The 21,912-nt window shown below is 61.3% G+C and overlaps 1 protein-coding gene across 8 annotated transcripts in view; it reads left to right on the top strand.

Annotated features, from left to right (window-relative positions):
- SBF1 (SET binding factor 1) overlaps positions 1-21,912 on the top strand; it is an 82,338-nt gene that overhangs the window by 33,631 nt on the left and 26,795 nt on the right. For all 8 annotated transcript variants that reach the window (XM_075745886.1, XM_075746044.1, XM_075746126.1 and 5 more), the window contains exons 2-7: positions 8,006-8,091; positions 14,559-14,696; positions 14,908-15,036; positions 17,654-17,764; positions 20,820-20,925; positions 21,449-21,581. In XM_075745886.1, the coding sequence (XP_075602001.1) occupies positions 8,006-8,091; positions 14,559-14,696; positions 14,908-15,036; positions 17,654-17,764; positions 20,820-20,925; positions 21,449-21,581 (703 nt within the window). The remainder of the gene's footprint in view (positions 1-8,005; positions 8,092-14,558; positions 14,697-14,907; positions 15,037-17,653; positions 17,765-20,819; positions 20,926-21,448; positions 21,582-21,912) is intronic.

A 21,912-nucleotide genomic window follows, 5' to 3' on the forward strand; every position in this document is an offset into this window, starting at 1 on the left:
TTTGTAGAGATTTGGGAGCTCGGTTGCAAATCTAACCAGCCTGCGCAGCGTGAGCCGGGCAGAGCTGTGGTCAGTGGGGTTAGGCGGGGGGAGAGCCCGCCGCGTTTCCAGGAGCGGGATGGGGAACCGGTGTCTGGTCGCCCCAGGCCTCCCGTGCCCCAGGGTGTGAGGCCATCACCTCCGCGCTTCAGGTGCAGCTCGAACAGCGAGGGCCGGCTGTTTGGAGCCAGTTCCTCCCTAGAGAGAGCATAAAAACCAAAGTTCACGCGAGCGTTTTCAGTCGGTGGCGCTGGGTGGAGGATGCTGCTCCCAGCAGCTTCCATAGCTCCGCATCGCCCCTGGTCCCTCCGGGCTTGGATGAACCCCCCGACACCCATCTCGCTTTCTCCATCCCAGCGCCTGGCCCTGTCACGTTGCCGCTCTTGGCTTTGCGGCGCCTTAAGGCAGTTCCTGGGCCGTGGTGGCCTGGGAGCGTTTTCATGGAGGGCTCCTCCGAAGGGTCCGGGCGCGGGCTGGGAGGAGCGGGTGGTCTCTGCAGCAGCCGACGGCGGCCGAGGCACGGTGGCCGTGGTGGGTAGGGTGGGCTGGGGGCCCTGCGCTGGCCGGGAGGCTCCGCTGGCACGTCAGCCCCGAGGTATTTACCAAGGGCTTCCTGTTACGCGCTGGCAGGAGCGGTTCCAGCAATGGCCGTGGGTGAACAAGTGGTAGGCAGCTGTAAAACGCTTATCTCTGTCTCCCTGCCAGTAACCCTCCGGGCCCCGAGCAGCACTTTCCTGGGACGAGCTCTCGGAAACAGGCAGATTTTTTTTTTTTTAATTACTTCCTCTTATGCCTTAATGTTTCTAAAGATAAATACAGCTCTCCTCTTGGCATCTGCTCAAGGAACAGTAAAGCTTTACAGAGGAGCCACGCTCCATATCAGCATGTACCGTGCCTAGTCTCCAAATCTGCGGTTTGTTTTGTAGACAGTAGTAAATCTTTTTCTCCAGCTCCCTGCCCAGGATGATTTATTTCACGGGGGACGAGAGGTCCAGCCAAGCTGATCCATCCTTCAGCCGACCGGTCCCGCGCCCGGTGTCTTTCCTGCCCGGTTCCGTCGTTTGCTCTGGGGCGTCTGTCGGGGCAGCCGAGTGCCACCCTGGCAGCATCGTGCTCGGGCAGGAGCGGCGGGGTCTTTCCGCAGGGAGCGAGGTGGTGGGAGAGCGACCGGCCCCACGTCCCCGTGGTCCTGCGTGGCTCTCCGGGGTTTTCCAGCCGTGACTCCTTGCCCCACAGGAGTTTGCCAGCAAATTCACACCTCGCAGGTCCTGCAGCACCGTGCTGCCCTGGGAGGGGTCCGGGCCCCAACTGACCCCGCTCTGCCTGCCCGCCGGCTCTGCCTGCCCGCTCTGCCCGCCCGCTCTGCCTGTCCGCTCTGCCTGCCTGCCTACTCTGCCCGCCTGCTTTGCCTGCCCGCCTGCTCTGCTTCCCCACTCTGCCTGCCCGCTCTGCCTGCCCACTCTGCCCGCTCTGTCTGCCTGCTCTACCTGCCCGCTCTGCCTGCTTGCTGGGCTGCCCCCTCTGCCTGCCTGCTCTGCCTGCCTGCTCTGCCTGCTCACTGGGCCGGTGCCGTGCACCCGCCGGCCGGGGGGAGCTGGGGTGTCTCGCTGACACTTTTCAGCCTTAATTTGCGAGCGAGTAAGAATGGGTTTGAGGAAGGTAATGACAGCTCGGGGACGGGAGCAGGGGCCCGGGGAAGGAATGGTGTGAAAATAGAATGGCGAAGAGCTCTATGAGGGAGAACAATGCTGTCCGGTTCTTCAGAGGCTTTAATTTTAGCTCTTCTATAAACATCTCGTTACGAAGCAGCTCGTGCAGAAGAACCTCCGAGAGTCGTGACTTTCAGTGGAAGGGCTGTGCTGGGAAAACACGAGCGGGTCCTCGCTCCCCCAGTGACGTCCCACCCAGTGACGTCCCACCGACTCTTCTTGGGGATGTTTTGTCTGGGAGCGAGGACCCAGGAACACAGTATTTTGCCTGGCTTTGGGGGCTGTTCCGCCATCGTAAGGAACTTTCCCATCGAGGAGTCAGTCGTGTTTTGGTCAGAGTTGCATGTAGACAGTTTGCTTTCCACCCAGTTCTGCATTCGGTCTCATCCCAAACTGTTTGTCCTTCTGATCGTTATCATCTTGTGTTTACAGAGAGTCAAACGTGTCCCCAAACATCACCAAGGCGATTGTTAAACACAGAATGAGTTCATTTTTCCCCTAAGTTTTTTTTTTTTTTTTTTTTTTTAAATGTACCCAGGACAGGAATTGGTGTTCTGGGTACGACTTTGTCTCTTTGTAGAGACTTTTACCTTAAATACCGTCAAAAGGACTTTTGTAAGAGCTGAAAGTCTCTGTGTCATCCCCTCCTGCAGACTTGCCGCCGGGTGCACATCCTGTACCTGGCTCCAACCCGCGGCGGGGACTCCAGTGGGTGGCACGCCACGGTGCTGCTGGCCACGGTCTGCACTGCCGGGGCGGCACGGCGTGGTGGGGACGGGCATCTCCTCCCGCACCGGTGGGACGTTGCTGGTGGCCGGGATGCGGGGACGAGGGCAGCCTGCTCGGTCGGTTTGGGGCGGGTGGGCTTTCCCCAGGGGAGGGCTCGGGGCGCCCGGGACGGTGGCAGACGCGGGGCTGCCGTGGTGGCCGGGAGGAGTGGGCCGGCCCCGGCCCCGCACACAGCCCTTTTGTTTTCCTCCATAGAAAAGCCATTCTTCGTGCTCCTTTCATAAATATGTAACGAGGGAACAGGGCAGTCATTGTCCTGCGAGCAGACACTTGTCGTGTTGTTCTGGGGCTGCTGTGCCCGCCGGTGCGGTGGGTTTGGTGGGACAGGGGGAGGACCTCGGTCTCTAGGATGGGCATGGCTGGCTGGGCTGAGTTCTGCCTCCCTATTTCTGCTTCATTCTCCCTCTCTTTGTGTCATTTCATAAGCCCCCCCAAGCCTCTCCCTGCTCTCCAGGAAGGAGGAGCTGATGTCCACGCGCTAGAACGTCCCAGCTTCTCCAGTCTGCAGGCGTTGACTCCCAGTTACCGGCAGTGCTGAGTGGTGGTCCTGCCTTTCTCATCGGGTCAGCACGATAAGTCTTCTCGTAGGAGGCCAGCGGGATGAACATGGAAGCCTGGGTGTGAAAGTCTTACAACTAGGGGAGATCTCAAAGGTGCTTCTCATACTGAGAATGGGAGAAATGAGAAGGACGAGGGGTTTTTCCTGGACCTGCTCTGCTGGGGTGAGGTGTGACGGGCAGAGCAGGGGAAATAAGAGCCAGCGATGACTTGGCCTGTAATGGTTATATCTGAAAGCGAAACAGCAGGTGTGGATGTTAAAGTGAAAAATAAAATTGTATTTCCTGGTTGGCATGCTTGAGAGGAGAACCGTGCGGCTCTGCGAGCTCGGTGGGAGCTGTGGGGCCGTAGGCAGGCATCCGTCCCTGTGAGGCTGGGTCTCCTCCGGCCAGGGCAGCATCCTGTCGCGGTGGCCTCCAGCAGCCGTCACGGCTGCAGCTCGTCTCCTGCGCGTCTCCACTTGGGAGAGCTGCAAGTTATTGTCTGAAATTGTGCGGGCTCTTTCCCCTTTTCTTTTTAAGCTGTTGAATTTTTAACCTAAAAATTGAATTCCCTCAGACAGGGGAAGAGAGGTGGAGGACTGGGGAAGGGGCATGTAGCTCTTTGCGATGCCTGCAGCAGCTTGTCACCCACGGTTTGATAGTTTTGTGGGTTGGGGTGTGGGATCCGAGGGCTGCCTGCAGAGCAGCCTGCAGCTCCCCTGCGAGCAGCGCGTGCTGCTCTGCATGTGCAGGTCAGACCGCAGCGTTTGCAGCTCCCTGTCCCACAACGAGCTGACTGCCTGCCAGCCTGCGGCTGAGCGGCCGGGCATGTCCCGGGCAGCCGTCGATGCCTGTCAGAGCTTTGCAGCCTTGGACTGCTCGCTCTCTTGCTCCTGGCAGACCTTCCTGTTTGCTGGGCAGGCGTGGACCGGGGGAGCTTCCTGCCTTTGGTTTCTTGTCACAGGCGTCACGCAGCCAGGTGCTGAAGCATGATCTGGCTTGGATTCAGCTTTGATGGACTGCAGCGAGGATGTGCTGCTCCCCGTCACCCTGGAAAGCTGCAGAGGGGGAGCGAGGAGCCTGCCAGAGCCTCCCGGACCTCGCTCTGCACATCGCTTTGTTCCCGACACGATCTCGTCGGTTTGTCACAGCAGCTGAACGTAGTGGGTTTGGTTTTTACTTCCAGCCATCCTGGGTAGTCAGGTGCTGCTTTGTATTAACTGCAGCCTGCACGTTTTGCATGAGAATCTCTCGCACGGGGCTTCCCTAGAGAGAGCTCTTGTTTTCTTCCCGACACCGTGCGATGCCCGTTCCTCGCTGGCCAGCACTGGGCACCCCCCTGCCCGCAGCCACCGCCTCGCTTTGCAGGTGGAGCGGAGCGTTGCCGAGGGATGTGCTGGCAGGTTAGTCAGGCCGTAACGTCGGTTGATGCAATAGCTCCTACTTCTTGCGGGGTAATTGCCCAACTGCTGTTTGATACCGCTCGCAGCCCTGCGAGGGTTACGTGGCTCGTTGCTCGTTCCAAGAGCACCATTAACGACCTGCTCCGCAGTCCAGGGCTGGCGCCCGATGTGCATCTGATGGAGCAGGCTGGCAGGCGTGGTTTGGGTACGTTGCACCGCTACCGCGGATCCTAGCAGTAAGCACTCTTGGCAGAAGCCTCAGGTCCCCTTGCAGGTTGAGTTTCATGGCCTTGTGGGTTAATGCGGGTTTGCAGGAGGCCACCTCAGTGACTATGGTCAGTGCTTTGTAGCATAAAGTATTTTATGACGCTTCAAAACAGCTAAACTTTTAAAATCATTTCTGCTTTGAGGTACCGAGCAGCTCTTGGTGGCCTCTGCTAACGACACTTGAGAACAACGCTGGAGTTGAGGTCCGCCTCCCTCCACCTGGGATGAGCTGCCAGAACGTTTCCGTGTTTGAACCGTTCTCCCAGTAGAGCCCCCCCAGCCCCCGTGCCGGCAGCCAGGGCTGAAGGAAGGCTGACGCACCTCTTGCTCATCTGTTGAGGACTTGTGAGCTTCGCGTTCCCCTGTGTTGTGTCACACCAAATTTTTGAGGTGCAGGTGTGGGAGTCGTGTCTGAGCCTGCAGCTGGGCTGATTTCTTGAGCCTGACCGTTCAGGCGGTACCGTGTCGCTCGGTGAAACACCCTCCCGTGCGTTCAGGAACCTTCACTGCTGAGAGCAGAGGGCTTCAAGTGTGAGTGCTGGAAAAGGACGTGTTCCAAACGAGATCCTTTGCCTAAAGAACGTGAAAATTCACTTGTCCTGTGACTCTCTGCACTCTGTCATTGTGGCAGGCTCACAGAGAAGGTCCAGCTCCCGCAGCGGCTGGAGAAGCTGCCGCACGGTTGGGTTCCTCGCTGCCCAGACCCTGCGGCTTCCCCGGAGCAGCAGCCCGGTCGCTGGGGCACAGACCGGCTTCGCCTGCGCCAGGCGGCCGGGGCTGCGAGGCCTTTGCGTTGGCTGCTGTGGGGTTCTGCACATCAACACAGCTCTGTAGCCGTGTTCCCGCCAGCCGCAGGCGGTTGCCGTGAGAGTTTGCCGGGGCAGGCGGACACCTCTCTGCCAAGACTGGAAACGCTTTGGAAATGCAGCCGCGGGACCCAGGAGACGGAGTCCTGGCTTGGTCTTTCCGCACGGTGTTGAGGCCGAGCTCCTCTTGGCATGTCATATAAGAGACACCGGGAGTCAGGGAAGCGATGGGGAGTCTCGCGCTTGGCCGTGACCCCGCCGGACTGAGAACCGGCCGTTCCCGGAGAGCGTCCCCGGCGTGCCAGCGCTCACCGCCGCTTGCCCGCCCGAGAGTTAAGGTCATCTGGTTGTGTTGTGTCAGCTGAGTGTTTAACTTTTTGCTTATTTAGAATTTCCTGTATTACGATAACATCTCATAAACTTCCAAATACAGCTTAACGCTAATTTAGGCCATGACAGGCTGCCCCAGGAACGGTGACCAGGTGTCACCTTAAGTCGTGCCGGCCTTTCCGCAGCGCGGCGGCAGGAGGGGGCAGGAAGGAAGACGCGAAGCGAAGCAGCTGCGTGAATCGCGGGCACACGTGCTTTCCCAGGCATCTCGGCTGGGGACCGCAGAAGAATCGACGGGGCTGGTCCGGCTCCCCTCCGCAGGAAGGGACGCGCTGATCGGACAGCCCGATACGGCCATCGAGCGGCTCGAACGCTGCTGCGTCTGGTGAATGGTGGGAAGTAGGATGGCAGGGATCAGGCCGCCTGAGGAGTGGCTGAGGAAAGCGCTGGGTGGCTTGGCTGGCCAGAATTTGTAAGTCGGGCTGCGTGTTGATACCGGTCGCTAAAATCAGGTTGTATGTAGCCCAGAGATCGCTAAATAACGTGGCAGCACTGAGAAAACCCAGGGGGTCGAGTTTCCCGTTGCTCTAAACAACTCCTGGAGCGATTTTTACGTTCGTGTTGAGGATGATCCCATGTCTGTTTCCCTTGTGACCAAGAGTGCGAGTGAAGACGCGTGCGGTCGCGGCGAGGCTGCTGGAGCAAGCCGTGGTGGAGGGCACGGGTCCGAGAGAGCTCGCCGAGGGCAGGCCGCCGCAGAGCTGTAATTCTGGCCCTTGTGTCTAAAAGGGATTTTCCTGTCTATGAAGTTTGAGTCGGGCCGTTTGTGCTCGCAGAAGGCAGGTCTTACTCAACGTGTTTGGCCGTGAGCACCTCGCAGCGCTGGGTGCCGTCAGCAGCGCCGTGGACCCGGACAGGGGGGCGGAAAGCGGTGTCTGAGCACGGGGGGGTGGATTTAGTCAACCTGACGCTCGACGCTATTTTCTTCACAGCTTGGCACTGACCTTTCCATTTTGGTCCTCAGACTATATGTGGCATTTTTTCTGATGCCTTGTTCTGCTAAATTCAGCTGTGGCTGGCTGGTGGGAGGTGGAGCGGTGGAAACAGGTCTAGGTGCCGAAAATAGCCCTTCGGTGGTGCACGCCTCCTGCTACCTGGCCCTGTCAGCAGTCCCGGGGCCAAAATCCGGCTGTGCCGGAGGGAGGCCGGAGGGCTTGTGCTGCCAACGGCAGCAGGCGTTCCTGTAAGGGACGAGAGGGGCGGCCGTCCCCCAGAACGATGCAGTGGATGCGGTAATCCCTCGGCAGCTCTGCAAGCAAAACCCTTCTCAGGATTTCCCATCCCAGGCTCCAGCGTGATCACTGGAGCAGGGTTTTACCCTGAGCAGCTTCGTCGCCGCGAGGACGTGGCCAGAGGCGCTTCCCCGGCCTCGCCGCTCTGTGAACGAAGCAGCAGCCACCTGAGGTCCCACGGCGGTTTAGCTGTTGCTCCAGGCTGTCCCAAGAGCCGGCTGCCGCCAGGAGAGCCGTCCCGCTCCCTGGTGTGCCGGTTTCCGCGCTTGCGTGGCCAGCTTAGACCAGGGCACGATCTGGGTGAAGAGCGGGTGTTTTCCTCTGGGCTGGCGTGGGGGGGAGCGCTCCCCCCGACAGCGCTGCAGGCCCCGGGTGCCATAAAGCCACGGGGAAACGGCAGCTCCGGGGGAACCTGAAAGTAAAACTGAGCAGGATGATGCCATGGTTTGGGGAAAATGTCAAGTGCCAGGTTGTAGATAATGAGCAGTGAAATACAGCTCAAAATCTGTGTGCATGATCTTGTGTAAGTGACATAAGGAAGGAAACTTTAACTTAAACTGGACCAGAGATCTGCCGCAGTTCTGCTTTGCCTGTCACGCACCTTCAGATAAGGAGTTTGTGAGCTGTTTGCTCAACGGCCCAATAAAAATCCCCACTTCTCCCTGCGGCGGGGGCGGCGCTGGAAGGGGCCGGGGTCTCCTCCGTGCTGCCCGTGTCCATGGAGGGCTGACGCAGTGCCGGAGCCTCCCGGTGTTGCCTCCAGTTACTGGAGGCTGAAATGCCGGCTGGGTGCCTGCAGCCTGCCCTCTAATCCCCCTCTTGTCTCTGCAGGGAGTGGGGATGGACAGGGACAGATACTCCAGCGTTTCCCGGAGAAGGACTGGGAGGACAACCCCTTTCCCCAAGGCATTGAGCTGGTGAGTGTGCTGTCCCTCGGGACCGGGACCCCAGGAAGCGTGACGGGCGTGCGGGGCAGGCGACACCGCGGCACTGCTTGCACGCATCGCGCTGGGCGCTGCGGGGTCTGACCTGGGGAGCCCCCGAGAGAGGGGTTCCCACCTGCCCCCCGACGCGGCTCCAGCTGCAGACAACCGCGGGCTCTGGTGTGCTGGCTCCCGGCCGGGCCGCGGCAGAGCTGTTGAGGGGCGGTCGCTGCTGCGTGCCCTGCCTGCGGCTGGCTCCGTGCTCCCCCTCCGGGGCCTGCTGCTGGGGATGCTGGAACGCTTCCGGGAGGAGCTGCACGGATGCAGCGGTGGTATAAATGGCCCCGTCACAAACTGCTCCCCTGCTCGGGCCGGCGGTATCGGCAGCAGCTCGCCCTCCGGCAGGCCTGGGTGTGCTCTGTTCTCATCCGTGGCGAGGAGGGTTGCGGAGCCCTGGATCCTTTCCCCAGCCTCCGGACACATTCGCCTGCTGCTGTGAGCGCTTTGAGGTTGTGAGCATTGCTGGGTCGTACCCAGGAAGTGACACACCCGCTCTAATTTGGCACTGCCTGGGTTCTTCAGAAACCGGCTTTTAACTAATCAAGGATAATAGTTTGTTCTCCTCAGCTAGAACAATAGATTCTCCTTGGTGGCTAAATTTGAGAAGTTCTCCTCAAACCCTGCCCTGCTGCACTGGTGCTGAGCTGAGGAGCTCTGAAGGAGAGGAGCTGGTGCTCCGCTGCCAGCGAAAGCCACTGGGTTGGGCCGCCGGCTGTCCAGACCCCTCTGAGCCCCTGCGCTGAGCCCCCTGTTCACCCCTACGCCGAGCCCCCTCTTCGCCCCCTTCTCGGCTGCTCTCCCCCTTCCCTGCAGTTCTTCCCTTTCCCAGCTGAAGTACGGCGGAGCACAGAACGCGGGGACAGAGGAGGCTTCAGAGGTTCTTTCCGCACCTCGCAGCGTCCTGGCGCTGGGACTATCCGGACCCCGCTCCTCGGGGGCTCGCGAGCCCCTTTGCCGTGCTGGGAGGTGTCGGCGCCTGCGAGGCCGGTGCGTGATGGTCGGTGCGGGGACGGCGGCCAGCCGAGAGCCCCCGTCCTCTCCTGAGCAGAGCAGCCGGCAGCGCCCAGCCCTTTCTGCCTCCGTCGGTGCGCACAGAGGGTTTGCACCTCCCTGTTCGGACGAGCCCGGCCCGAGTGTCCTGCCGGCAGGACTGGCCGAAGGGTGTTCGTGTGTCTCTGACGAGGGGGCTTGTTTTGGTCGGGGGAGTCCCGGGTAAGTCCTGGCTGAGTTCCCTGCTCTATTTAACGCTCGTTTTCTGAGCGGTGGATCTGTGACCACCCCTGCTCGCCTGCCCGGACTCAGTTGTGCTCTTGGCTGCCCTCCCACGTTTCGTGGCCTCGTCCAGAGCCGGTGGCCATCTCCCTCTTCGTGTGTGCTGGTGCCGGAGAAATTCCACGTGAGCTGTGGCTGTTGGAGGCCAACCAGGACACCCCGTGTTGTGTGCTCTCCAAAACTCTCGTATCACGCTTCACCAAAAACCATGGTCTCTGCTGGCACTTGCAAAGGAGAGCTGCCGGCGTGCTCCCCGTACCCGGCCGGGAGCAACCAGCTTGTGGAGCGGAGGGCGTCAGAGCTGGACACGTCTCTGGTCCCTGTCCTCGTCCCTCTGCCCTGTTCCGGGCACTTGGCTTCGGCAGTCACCGGTGCAGCCGTCGAGTCGTGCCGTGTGCCTGCTGGCAAGCGTGGCCAGTCACCGGGATCAGCGGCGGTGGCCGGCTCGTCTTCTATCGCCTGCTGGCTGTAACTCCAGTGCCATTTTGGACTTTTATGTGCTATTTTGTCTGAGGCAAGAGTATATATTAATTTTCTGGTTAGTGTTTCCTGGTTGTCTGTAGGGGACTTGGGAACTGTCCCAAGAAAGAGGAAAGCTGCTTTTTTTCCCCCAAGGGTCAAACTGTCCGGCCAAAAAATCCCTGGAATTCAAACAATTGGAGCCCCGTCCCGTTGAGCCGGGGGTGGCTCTGAGGCTTCCCACAAGCTGTCAGGAGGCGTCCTGGGTGAACAGCACGGGGGCTGAAACTAGGGCAGCTTCCGAAAATCAGATGGAGCCCACCCGGGGGGTTGGGCTGTACGTTACATTGCAGTCACCGCTGTGTTCCTTTTTAGCAGCTTTTTGGGGGAGAAGGTTTCCTGGTGTGTACAGGGAGCAGGGATTTGTAGCTTCTGCCCTTGTATGCTGTCTGACAGCGTTTCCAGAGAAAAATAATCTCTGAATGGATGGAAGTTCCTCTGGAGAGAGACACAGGATGTGAACATGTCTCCTCTGCGGCAGCATCCTCCCCTCCCAGGCCAGAGCCGGCCCCGCTGGCAGCGCTCGGTGGGTTGCGCTGGCTGTGCCCGGTGCAGACCGGGGCGCAGGATCCCCGGGCCCTGGGGACAACCGGGGCTTTACCGCAGGTGAGACCACGCAGGGACCCCCGCTTCGGGCTGCGACTAACAGCTCCTGCTGCCGGGGTTACTGGTTGCAGTGCCGGCAGTGGTACCGAGCGAGGTGGGCGTTACAGGAGCGGAGATTCCCGTGGCTGTGCGTGCTGTGGTGTGCTACGCCCGCTGTTAATTCTGCTCCGGCGAGGCTCAGTGCGGTTCCTCCTCTCCCTTTCCGATGCCGCCCGCAGCGCCGGTCCTCACGTCCCGCTGTAGCACAGTCCCACAGGGCTGCTTAACGCAGCGTGGCGCTTCCCGTGTCTTAAGGCCGCTTGTGGATGGCTGTTCCATGTCGTAGACGTGTCGTCGTGCCTACCGGGCATGTCCAAGCCTCCAGACGTGTTTCACCTCTGCCGGCACATGCCGGGACCCAAGCCAGCATATGCCAGCGTTCCCTCCTGGCACTGGAGAGCGTTAGGGTTTCTGCTGCTCTGAGAGAAAACAGTGGAATCCTTTTGTTTTCCAACCAGCAGGTCATTGCCCGCTGCGTGTTTGCAGCTTCAGTCTCCGTGTCCGGTGGGGGTGGGCACAGGTCTGTACGAGGTTTGTTCCCGCTGCCGGGAGCGCCTGGGCAGAGGCGTCTGTCGGAGAACGCTGCGTCCTGGCGCTGGCCGGGGCATTTGGCGGGGCAGGGTCCGCGGGCCTGGGGCAGGGGTCTCCACTTCCAGGGGACGGCACGGCGCTCTGCTGCTCGCAGCAAAGCTTCCTCTGTTGCTTTGTGTTCGTAGGGTGACGGTAGCCGAGCGGAGCCTCCTCCTCTGCTCCCATCCTGACCCGAGGTTGGCAGCCGACAGCCAAGCCCGCGCAGCCAGCGGCTGTTCCAGCAACGCTGGGAGAGGGGAGAGCTGCCGCCACGCTTGGCCGTGGGTTTGGTCAGGAGAGGAGCGGGCAGCTCCTTACCCAGTGGGACGCTGGTGAGCGGGGCAGCTCCTTACCCAGTGGGACGCTGGTGAGCGGTGGCTCCACGCGTGGTCCCTCCTGCCTGGCAGCCGGCTCTGCTGTGGGGTTGCCTTGCTCTCCCTCAAGCTTTCCGGGGTGGAAATAAATGATGAGGAAGATGCCTTGGGACATCGTAGGCTAGATCCTTGCAAAATCGATCCTTGCGAACTTGGGAAAGGCCTGTGATGTAACCGGTGGAAGAAGAAGAGGTGGTCAAGCAGCGCTGAGCCGTGCAATGCAGTGGAGAGCGAGGCTTGCCAGGCAGACACACACGCACCACGTTGTCATGGAGGTTGGCTTTGCTGGTAAAACTGCTCTGGGCAGCGTCTGCAGAGCCCGGCACGCAGCTCTGCCTGCCTGCGGGATCTTTCTCACTAATGGAAGGGCTTCGGAGAGGCTCAGGTGCAGCCCGGCCGGGGCATTCACCAGCGCTGGTCTGTAGGGGGGCTGCAGTACCTCCTCCAGGCCCGTTGCTTCCATCAGTGCCCCCTCACGTAAGATTTGAGACTTTCCTCTCTTCTGGCTGGCTGCAGCTTGCTCCTGTTCTCCGTGGGCTCCCAGCAGGTCCCGCGCGGGGGGGACCCCTGCCCTGCACGTGGGGGTTGTTCCGCACCCGAGGACAGAGCACCGGGAGCGCTGGTTCTGCCCGAGCGGTGGGTGAGCATCTTCCCAACGCGGATCCGAGTTCGGGCAAGGTATGGGTGAAGAGCTCACCTCTTGCAGACACAGATCCACGGGGACCTTAGTTCTGGTGAGGGGCCGTAGTTTTGTCTGTCTTTGCCTGTGGCACCTTCCGTGCTGCAGGGAGCCACGGTACCGCCACTGGTCACGGTCGGCCTGCTTCTGGAGGACACTTGTAATCCCCAGCCAACCTACGCCCTCTTTGATGGAGGATGAGTGTAGAGGATCTGGCTTGAAATGAGGCGTGAAATGGTTGTGGAGGTCGGACGTCCGTGTGCCTGGTGCTTTACGAACGCGTGGCTGCTTCATGTTGGTTTTTGCAGGATAAATTGGCTGAGGAGCATTGAGTGTGATCAAACCGGGCCGTGAGCGACCCCAGGGCATAGCCGGGGTGTATCTGCGTACCCCAGCGGCATGCCCCGACCCAGGGTGTCACCTGCTGTGGTTTGACGTGACCCGTGCTCTCAGCAGGTGCTTTTTTTAAGAAGTTGACATCTTATCCCGCGGCTTGGGAAGAGTCGCAGAGCGGCTTGGTGCCTGGGGCCCAGGTGGGTGTCAGGAGCCTCCCGCACCTCCCGCGGTGGGACCGAGGGCTCCGGCAGCCTGCGCTGAGCTCGCGCGTCGGGGCAGAAGGTGTCGGAGCCTGCTCGGTGTGGTGATGTCGATGTCCTCCTGGGGTTCCCTGCTGAAGGAGCGGTCCAGGGGGTCTGGACTTCTATTTCTCAGGCCTCTGGATGAGCACGCTTGACCCCCGACATCCGTCTTGTACGTACCTGTCTCCGCGGGGACAGTTTGGTGCTGCGGGCGTGGGGTGCATCCCTTTGCACGGGGATGCGGCAGTTGGGAAGTGCTGGGTGGGACCCAGCAGCAAACTGCGGGAGGGTAGCGGCTTCGTGTGCTTTGGTCTCGTCATCTCTGCAGTGTTTGCACAGAGCGGTGAGCTACGGGTTTGTCGTGGAGCCCAGCGAGGAGAGGAAATCTCTTGTTGGGATAGTGACGCTGTGTACTTACCCTGATAGCAGCTGAGCCATTCCTTCCTCCCGCGCGCTGATAGGGGAGCCGGGCAGGAGGCAGCCCGGTTTGGAAACGGCCCCAGGAGGGAGAGGCCCTGGGACGCAGGTGTGCAGGGACGGACGTGGCAGGGCCTGGGAAGCAGCTGCGCCAGTGCTTTCGCCTCGTCTCCTTCCCGCTGCCGTACCTGGGCAGCTGAAAAAGGCCGAGCGCTTGTACTGCAGCTGCTGCCCAGGTTGAAAACAGCTTCAGTTCGCAAGGGTTTGGGCAGGAGCAGCGATTTCTGCAGCTTGCAGCGCGTCAGTCCTTCCTGCCAGTCTGGCCTCGTTGCCGCCTTATTCTCATCCTCGGTTTTGCTCAAGTCGCCTTGTCCTCAGAGCGCGTCAGGCTGCGGCCCCAGGAGGAGCCGAGCTGTCCCGCTGTCAGTGAAGTCCCAAAAGTGCCCGGAATTTTCCACAGCTCCAAATGCAGAAGCTGAGGAAATAAAGAAAAATCCCTTGAGACTTCAAAACCCAGGGGAAATTCTGGGGCCACTGGCTGGAATTACCCACCGGCCCGGGGAGGGTGTTTGGAAAGTCCCCAGAAACCAGTAAAACTGTTTGAGCTGCCTGAAGCGCGGCGTTGGTGCAGCCTGGGCCGGGTGTTTCCCAGCTTTCCCAGCTGCCCCCCCAGGGAGGGAGGAGTGCCACCTCCCCGGACAGACCCCGTGCCCCGAGCCAGCCCGGCCCTGCGGGGAGCTCGCCCGGCCCCGGCAGCGTGCAGCTCGCCTTTCCTTCCCGGAGCCGGTGCGGTGCCCACGTGCAGCCGCCCCGCACCTTGGGGGGGCTGCAGGGACCTGGCAGGGCCGGGCAACGCTGGCGGGCTCGGTGCCGGCTGCCGGCAGCCCCTGTGCCGGGGAGTGCCTGCGGCTCAAGGCGGGTGTAGGGTGTGGGGTGGCGGAGGGTGCCCGGCTCGGCCAGGACATCCCGTCGCCCTTCCTCCCAGCTTGGGTTTCCCCGAGCGGCTCCTGCTGTCCCTGCGGGGAGGAGGGGAAGGCGCCTGCCCAGGTCTCCCCCTGCAGAGGGGACGGGAGGCTCTGGCCCCTGCTCCCCCCTCCCCGGAGTGTGGCGGCTGCAGCCTGTGCCCGGGCGGGCGGCACAGCCGTGTTTCCTGGTGTTCTCCCTAAGTGCCACGCTGCCACACCAAGCTCCCTGCTCCCGGCGGTGTCGGTACCTGGTGGTTTGCTTTCGCATCGTCCAGCCCACCGCAGCTCCAGGCTCCTGCCGCCGAAGTGATGCAGGGGAGCGAGGGGCAGCAGCGCGGGCAGGCCAGCCCCCCTGACCGCTGTCCCCTGCCATCGCTTGCAGTTCTGCCAGCCCAGCGGCTGGCAGCTCTTCACGGAGAGGAACCCCCCCACCTTCTTCGTGGCTGTGCTGACCGACATCAACTCGGAGCGGCATTACTGCGCCTGCTTCACCTTCTGGGAGGCTGTCGAGAGCGCACAGGTACTGCGGGCTGCCAGCAGCGTGTCTGCGGAGGCAGGTTGGGAAGGGTGGTCGGCAGCGCTGGTGGGGAAGCATCTGGCTGCCTTCGGCTTTGGCCAGTGGTTCCTGCTTTCCTCTTGTCGGAGGAATCCAGGTCCTGGTGTCAGAGGCCAGGGAGAGGGAAGAGCACCCTTTTTCTGACCCTGGGGCTTGGCGGTGTGTGTCTCCGTAGCCTCAGAGCCACTCCAGGAATGGCGAGGAGGAGGAAGAGGAGCCATCATCTCCCGTTCAACCTGCGCAGCTCTTTGCTCCCAAAAGCTTGGTGCTGGTGTCGCGGCTGGACCACGCGGAGGTGTTCAGGGTAAGTCTGAAATGCCCCATGCCTGGGCTGGGGGAGCAGGGCCCCTGCTCGGGGGGGAGGGGGGAGCAACATCAGTACAGACTTTCTGGCTCTGGGAGCAACCAGGAGCCACGCAGGCACTGCCAGGAACGGGAGCTGTAGGAGCACCCTGGCACAGCACCCCGTGGGACCCTCCTCACATCCCGCTCCAGCTCCGCGGGCTGGGTCAGCGGCTGCACGCTGAACCCGAACGGCTGGCTGCAGAACGGCAAACCAAGGACTCGGCTGCACCGGGCAGCTGGTGGCCTTGACCCACTTTTGTTAATAGAAAAACCGTGAAGAACAGCCTGTTCCTGTGGGAGCATTTATCTTTGCCATCTTTATTTTTTTAAAATGTGCTGCATTATGTGGCTGTAGAAGGTTTGGGAGGGCACGGGCTGCAAGTTGGCGTGTTTGCAAACTGCCTCCGTGTGTATTGTGCCCGCAGGTCTGCGGCTGCGGCCGGTGGGGTGTGGGCAGCCTCCTCCGGATGGAGCAGGCTGGCTGCCTGGCTGCTCCCCTGCTCCGAAGGAGGAATCCACCCGGCATTCAGGGTGGGCTCTTGGCTAGCTCGCCCAGGTGCTGGGCTTGGAGGAGGGCAGTGTTCTTCATCGGGCCAGGCTGCGTCCTTCCTTCTCCCCCTCCCACTGCTGGGTGGTGCCCTGTTCTCAAACCTCTTGTTCACAGCCCTCTCTGAATGGGAGCACATGGTGTTCCCTCGGGGCGTTCAGCCACAGCGTGCTCAAGGCATTAATAACTGATGGTGGGGGAATAAAATCACTCTGTTCTTTGGGCTGGAGCTGCTTCAAACAGCAGAAACTTTGGGCGTCATGGACTCCCAGCCCCAAACCAGGGAACTGAAGTTCTGGTGGTCTCTGGTCGAGCCCCTGCTCGAGCAGTGTCAGCTGGAGCAGGTTCTCCAGGATATCGTCCAGTTGGGTTTTGAATTATCTCCAAGGATGGAGACTGTACAACTTCTCTGGGAAACCTGTGCCAGTGTTCAGGCACCCTCACAGTAAAAAAGTCCGTATTCTTGGGTATTTTGTTGGGAAAGTTGTCTGACCTGAGGTCAAGCCTGTCTTGGCTATAGGTGGTGGTAAAACAGCAGCTCCTTTCCAGCGAGCGGGAGCAGCGAGACCGAGATGGAAGGGAGCGTAGGAACAGCAGTGAGCCCGCATCATCCCTCCGTTTCCCTTGTCGCAAGCAGTTGCATCGTATGGCCATCCTCACATCTGGGATGGGGCTCGCCACGCCTGGCCTCCCGTGGAGCTGGAATTCTCTAAAACGCAGGAGCTGTTCCTTTTCTCAGGCCTGGGAGAGCAGAGCGGGCTCAGCAGGGCTGCAGTGGCTGCTGCTCTCCGGCCGGGCAAAAGCCGGTCATGCTTGGGGATGACTCTGGGGGAAAGTGGGTCAGCTAACTGGTTCCAGGAGACCGGCGTTTCCTGCCCTGGGGACCGCGCTGACATGGCGTGTTTGCCCGTTGAGCCGTGTTTGCCTCTCCTGACGCTGCTCCCCGGCCCTGCCAGGAGAAGGGCGATGGGTGGAAACTCTGCCCTTCTCATCTCCGTGCAGCCCAAGACCTGGACCTCTCGGTCGGCGTGATGCTGGTCCGAGGGTCTGCCTCTGCTCAGGGTGAGGTCAGGCCATACACGCGTTATGCCGGGAGCCGCCACCACCGTAGCTGCCGTGCCCCCTGAAGCCGGGCCGGTGTCCAGCCTTCGGGAAGAGGGACAGGTTGCCCTGGATCTCCCTTCCGGCACCCGGCGAGGCTGTGCCTTCTCGCAGATCTCCTCCTGCTTCCTCCATGGAGCGTCCAGCAGAGCAGTGCGTGTTCAGGGACGTGCAGGAGCGTGAGCCTGCTTTTCACTCAGTTATTCCCATGGGCAGCAGCCTGCCTGGCTGGTTCTCTCCAGAGCTCCAATATTTGTGTTCTCTCTTTTCCTCACTGCCATGGGGAGATGGTTTGAGTAAAAAAAATCCACCGAGAGCATGCCTTGAAGACAAATTCCTCAGATTCCTTATTCATCTGTGTATTGCAGCTTGTGTTGAACGCTGCCCCGTGCTTGTGCCCCCTGACTCCGTCTGTGCGGAGCTGGTGTCGCTTCCCAAACGCGCCCAGCGAGCACACGTCAGGGAGAGCGGGTCTCGGGCAGCCCTCGGTGGGGAAGGGGGTCTCCTTCCCATCCCTCGCTTGGGGTTTTTGCGAGACTTGATGCAAAGCTGCAGGGACTGGGAGTGCTTAGGGGGGGCTGGAGAAGTCCAGCTGTTTTCAGTCACCTCTGCCCGCAGAGCTTTGGAACCCCTGGTGCTGCTCCCGCTGGGCTCCAGCCCGGGGGACGCCTCTGGGGCAGCTTGGTGCTGGGGTGAGCAAAACCGAGCGCACACTAAACATCGGGTCCCTGCTGATGAGGACTCGCTGTGAGAGGTCTGAGGGGGAAGACCTCGAGCACTGCACCCACAAGGTGACTGTCATGAGGTCTGTCTGTCTGATGACAAGCACCGGGAGCCCCTCTGTGCGATGGCGCTCCGAACCGGAGCTGCACCTGTACGCGTCCGCTTCCCACCCTGGTGCTCAGCTGTGCTGTGCTTTCCTCTCCAGAACAGCCTGGGGTTGATCTATACCATCTACGTGGACGGACTGAGTGTGTCCCTGGAGAACGTCATTGGGAACCTCCTGACGTGTACCATCCCCATCACCGGGGGAGCTCAGGTGGGTAACCTGCCCCTTCCCCCTCTTCCCCCTCCGTGCTTCTGCCTCCTCAGCAGCTCTGACAGCAGCAGGGACGTTTCGCTCAGCTGTCTCAGGTTTTGCTGGCTGGGTGAGCCGAGCAAGGCTGATGTGACTCGTGGGCAGAGTCTGGCTCACTGCGCTGGCAACCGAGGAGCTGCTGCGGTGCGCTGCTACTGGCACGTGCTCAGCTAGTGTGGGCAGCGCCTCCCCAAGCGCTTGAGAGTAGAAACAACAAACCTCGTGATTTGGAGCCGCTCAGCTCCTCAATCAGCTGAGAAGATCTTGCTGCTTTGCTTAGCTACAGCTTGCCATGACTAGGCGGCTCGGTCTGGCTCCTTGCTCCCTCCAGGAGGGAGTACTGGGTGGCTCGACCACCCGCTGGCTTACGTAGTCCCCGATGGATCTGTGCAAACAATTGCCATGGTCTCTGGTCATTCCTGCATCAGGGAGGTCTTGCTCCTCCGCTCAGGCCTGTCTGATTGCCTGGAGAGCTGCTCCAGAGCCAAGCGGTCACGGGCCATCTGTGAGAGCGGGCACGAGTCAGCTCTAGGGAGACGGGCCAAGCACGGCTAATGTTTGCCAGCTTGGAGCTCTCCTCAAACCGCTGGCGTGTGCCTGTGCGTGGCCAGCATCTCTGATGGGCTTGAGGAGCAGCAGCCTCGCTTGTGCCCAGAACCGAGGCCATCGGAGATAACCCTCCTGTTTTTCCCTCTGAGCCATGTGTTCCTCCTGCACTCCTCCTCCTGCTCGAGGAGGGCCAGCTGGGCTCAGTCTTGCTCTTGTGAGCAGCAGATGGGTAAGGAAGGGCTAATTGAAGCTGACTTGGAGATGGCAGAAGTGGAGGGAGCCCAGCTGGACCCTCTGGCAGGAGGCGTTTGGAGACAGCAGCGTAACGCCCTGGAGCTCTTCTGCCATGCTGACGCCGGGAACGTGACCATGGACGTGCACTCGTCTCTTGCACTGGCTTCGCTTTCAGCTGAGCTCCGCTTCCCCCAGCAAAAGATGCCACCTGATTCTCTCGCACCCCGGCCGCACCCAAGCAGAGGAGCCTTTGCAGGGCTGGGGCAGCGCGGCAGGTCCCTGGTGCCTAGAGACAGGGGTTTCTTCCACTGCTGTGGCCCGTGACCCCGAGGGGAGGCTGCTGTCTTGAACCGGGGTGTCTGTGCAGGCTTCTTGGGCGGGTGCTTTGTGCTGGGCAGGAGCGGTGCCCCTTGGGCTGCCGGCATGGCCCACCGTAGCTTTGGTGCTTCCTCTAATCATCCAGAGCCGCGCGGGTCCTGGGAGGGCTCAGCAGCGGTGCTGGTGCTGCGGGAGAGGGGGGGATGCCAGTCGTACCCGAGCCCTGCAGGGACACGGGCAGGGTGCTGCCGGCACCCGCGGCTCTGCCTCTGCCAGGCGTCCCGGGCTCGCTCTGGCTGGAGGCGAGAGCAGTAGCATTCCTGCGGGATCTGCCCGGATCTGTCCGACTCCATCTGGTTCCTCCCCGGTGGGACGTGTAAGCGGCACTACGGGAGAGCAGAGGCTGTTGGGACCAGGGCGGCTCCTCGAGGCGCTGTGGCTCGCTGAACAGCGCTTTTTGGCACAGTTACTTGTCACCTCCCAGTTCTTGCAGGATCGCTCTGTGCTGTGGGAACAAGCAGTGTGCTCCAGGGAGGACAGTCTGTTGGTGGCACTTCCCTTCCTGTGCTTTACCTGTTCTCCCGCTGAGTCCGAACGCTCTTTTCCAGTGTAGTAGCTATTGCTTTTGCTTTGTGTGTGTGTGTGTGCATCTCCTCTCCAAAGTGTTGGTCCCTGCTTGTTGTTGGCCTCTGCCTGCATTTGTCTTCCCCGTAGCCTTGCTGTCTGTGTGTGTTTCTAACTGACTGTGCTATCTCTGTCTGTCTCTATCTCAGCTTGACGCGGACGACGAAGCAGCGGTACGCACACCTTTTCTTTCATTGGGTCTGTCTCCTTGTTAGCAACCTTCTCCCTTACTGTTTTTGAGGGCAGCAGACGCTGCAGGTGGTGCAGCGGTGGAGGCCCAGGCACCATTCGTCTCGGTCCGAGCACCCTCGGGTGCGCGCCTGTCTGCGTGTGTTGCACTGATGGGCAGCGGGGAACGCGCGCGGGCTCTGGGGAAGGGGGTTGCATTCCTGCACCGCGGCAGATTGGCTGTGCACCGTTTGCCTCTCCGTGAGCGTGCTCTCCTGGGGGTTGTGAAAACGTGGTGGCCTGGTCTCCAAGACCAGGTCAGGGGTGTTTGTTCTGCTCTGCCAGAACAGAAACAGATTTCTGGGCTGTTGCGGTGGCGTGAGCTCTTGCGGCTGCAGGGGTGAGGAGGTGGGTTGCATGGCGAAACCTGCTATTGCAGAGGAGCGTTTTCCCTAGAGAGGTGTAGAAAGAGGAGAAGAGGGCCAGTGATCTGGTGCTGCCCCAGCCCCCGCAGTCTGGAGAGGGTGAGGACGCGGAGGCTTCCCTGTGCCGCTGGGAATGAGCAGTGTCTGTCCCCAGCCCTGACACCAGGAGCCATCGGGGCCCGCTCACCCTGTCTGACGGGGGAGGCTGCGGAGCTGGTGCTGCTCCTTCTCCTGGCAGTGCTGGCTGGGCACGGCACAGCCGAGCTGCTCCCCTCTGGTTGTGAGGTCCTGGAGAGCCCCCGTGTCGCAGTGCGGGTCTCGGGGCTTGCTGCTGCCTTCTGCCCGCCATCGAGGGGTTGCTCGTGCTGGCTGGGACTGCCGGCCGTTTCTGCAGATCTCGTTCCTCCCCTTAGCCCGTGGCCCCAGTCAAGCACGCGACGTGTGTTGTTGCAGGGTGCTCATCCCTCTTCCCGCAGCAGCCGTGCCCCAGCCGTGCGGTGCTGTGCCGTGGCAGGACACGCCGCCCCGTTGGGTACGAGGGTTGTGCGGAGGGCGCAGTCACCCCGGCCCTGTGCATCGGGGGGATTCGGGCTGCCCCCGGTTTGGCTGCCCTGTCGCCTCGCCGGCTCGCCCTCAACGCTTGTGCTCACCCCTTGCTTGGGTGGATGCCCGGTGACCGGGTCTGTTTTCTCTTGCAGAGGACGATCTCTCTGGGAGCAGGGGACAGGCAGGTGATCCAGACACCCATCAATGACTCGCTTCCCGTCAGCAGCTGCAGCGTGGCCCTGCTCTTCCGCCAGCTTGGTGAGACTTCTCCCCACGCCTCCTTCTCATCGGGTCCGGTGCCAAAGCCAGCTGGCCGAGTCCTGGGCTGGAGTTCCCTGCACGTCGCTTCCCACACGCTCCTGAGCCTGGCTTGTCGGTTCAGGGCTCCTTTCCGGCTGCAGCCACCTCGGCGCGAGCCCTCCCTGGCCCCGCTTTGCCTCCTGCTCCCAGGAGGGCAGGAGACTGGCAGCTCTCCCCGGCTCAGGCGCAGATGTGCGGCCAGCCCTCATGAGAAACAGCCGGGGTGGCAGGAAGGCGAGCCCGGAGGTGCGCTGCGTTAGCCTCGCGCCTCTGATCAAAGGAAGTTGGCAGCTCCACAGAGCTGCTGAGTGTCCCTCGGAAGGGTGACCCAGAACCGGCTCTTTGGGAGGATGTTGAACTCCTCCGTTGTGCAGAATGTGGGGATGGGGAGTGGGATCCAGCTCGGGTGGGGGTTAGCGGTCTCTGGTGGGGTGTGAGAGGGGACCCCTGTTTCTGAGCACTCTTCTCCTTTTCTCCCCAGGCATCACCAACGTGCTGTATCTCTTCTGCGCAGCGCTCACTGAACACAAGATCCTGTTTCTCTCCAGCAGTTACCAGAGGCTGACTGACGCCTGCCGGGCTCTCCTCGCGCTTATGTTCCCCCTCAAGTACAGGTGAGGGAGTGCCCCTGCTTCTCGAGCCCCTCAGCCCTCCCGCAGCGACCGAGAGCCCGGGGGCACAGCCGCCTGCTGAGCCTGTACCGGCTGTCCTGCCTCCCCCTGCTTCACGCCCTCGCTGCCTCCTAGTTTCATGGAATCCTCCTAGAATCACAGAATCGATGTGGTTGGAAAAGACCCTTAAGATCATCCAGTCCAGCCGTTACCCCAGCACCGCCAATCCCACCACTAACCCATGTCCCCAGGCACCACATCCACACGGCTTTTAAATCCCTCCAGGGATGGTGACTCCACCACTGCCCTGGGCAGCCTCTTCCAGTGCTTGACA

This window comes from Balearica regulorum, chromosome 1 (genome assembly GCF_011004875.1).
Source record: "Balearica regulorum gibbericeps isolate bBalReg1 chromosome 1, bBalReg1.pri, whole genome shotgun sequence".
NCBI lineage: Eukaryota > Metazoa > Chordata > Aves > Gruiformes > Gruidae > Balearica > Balearica regulorum.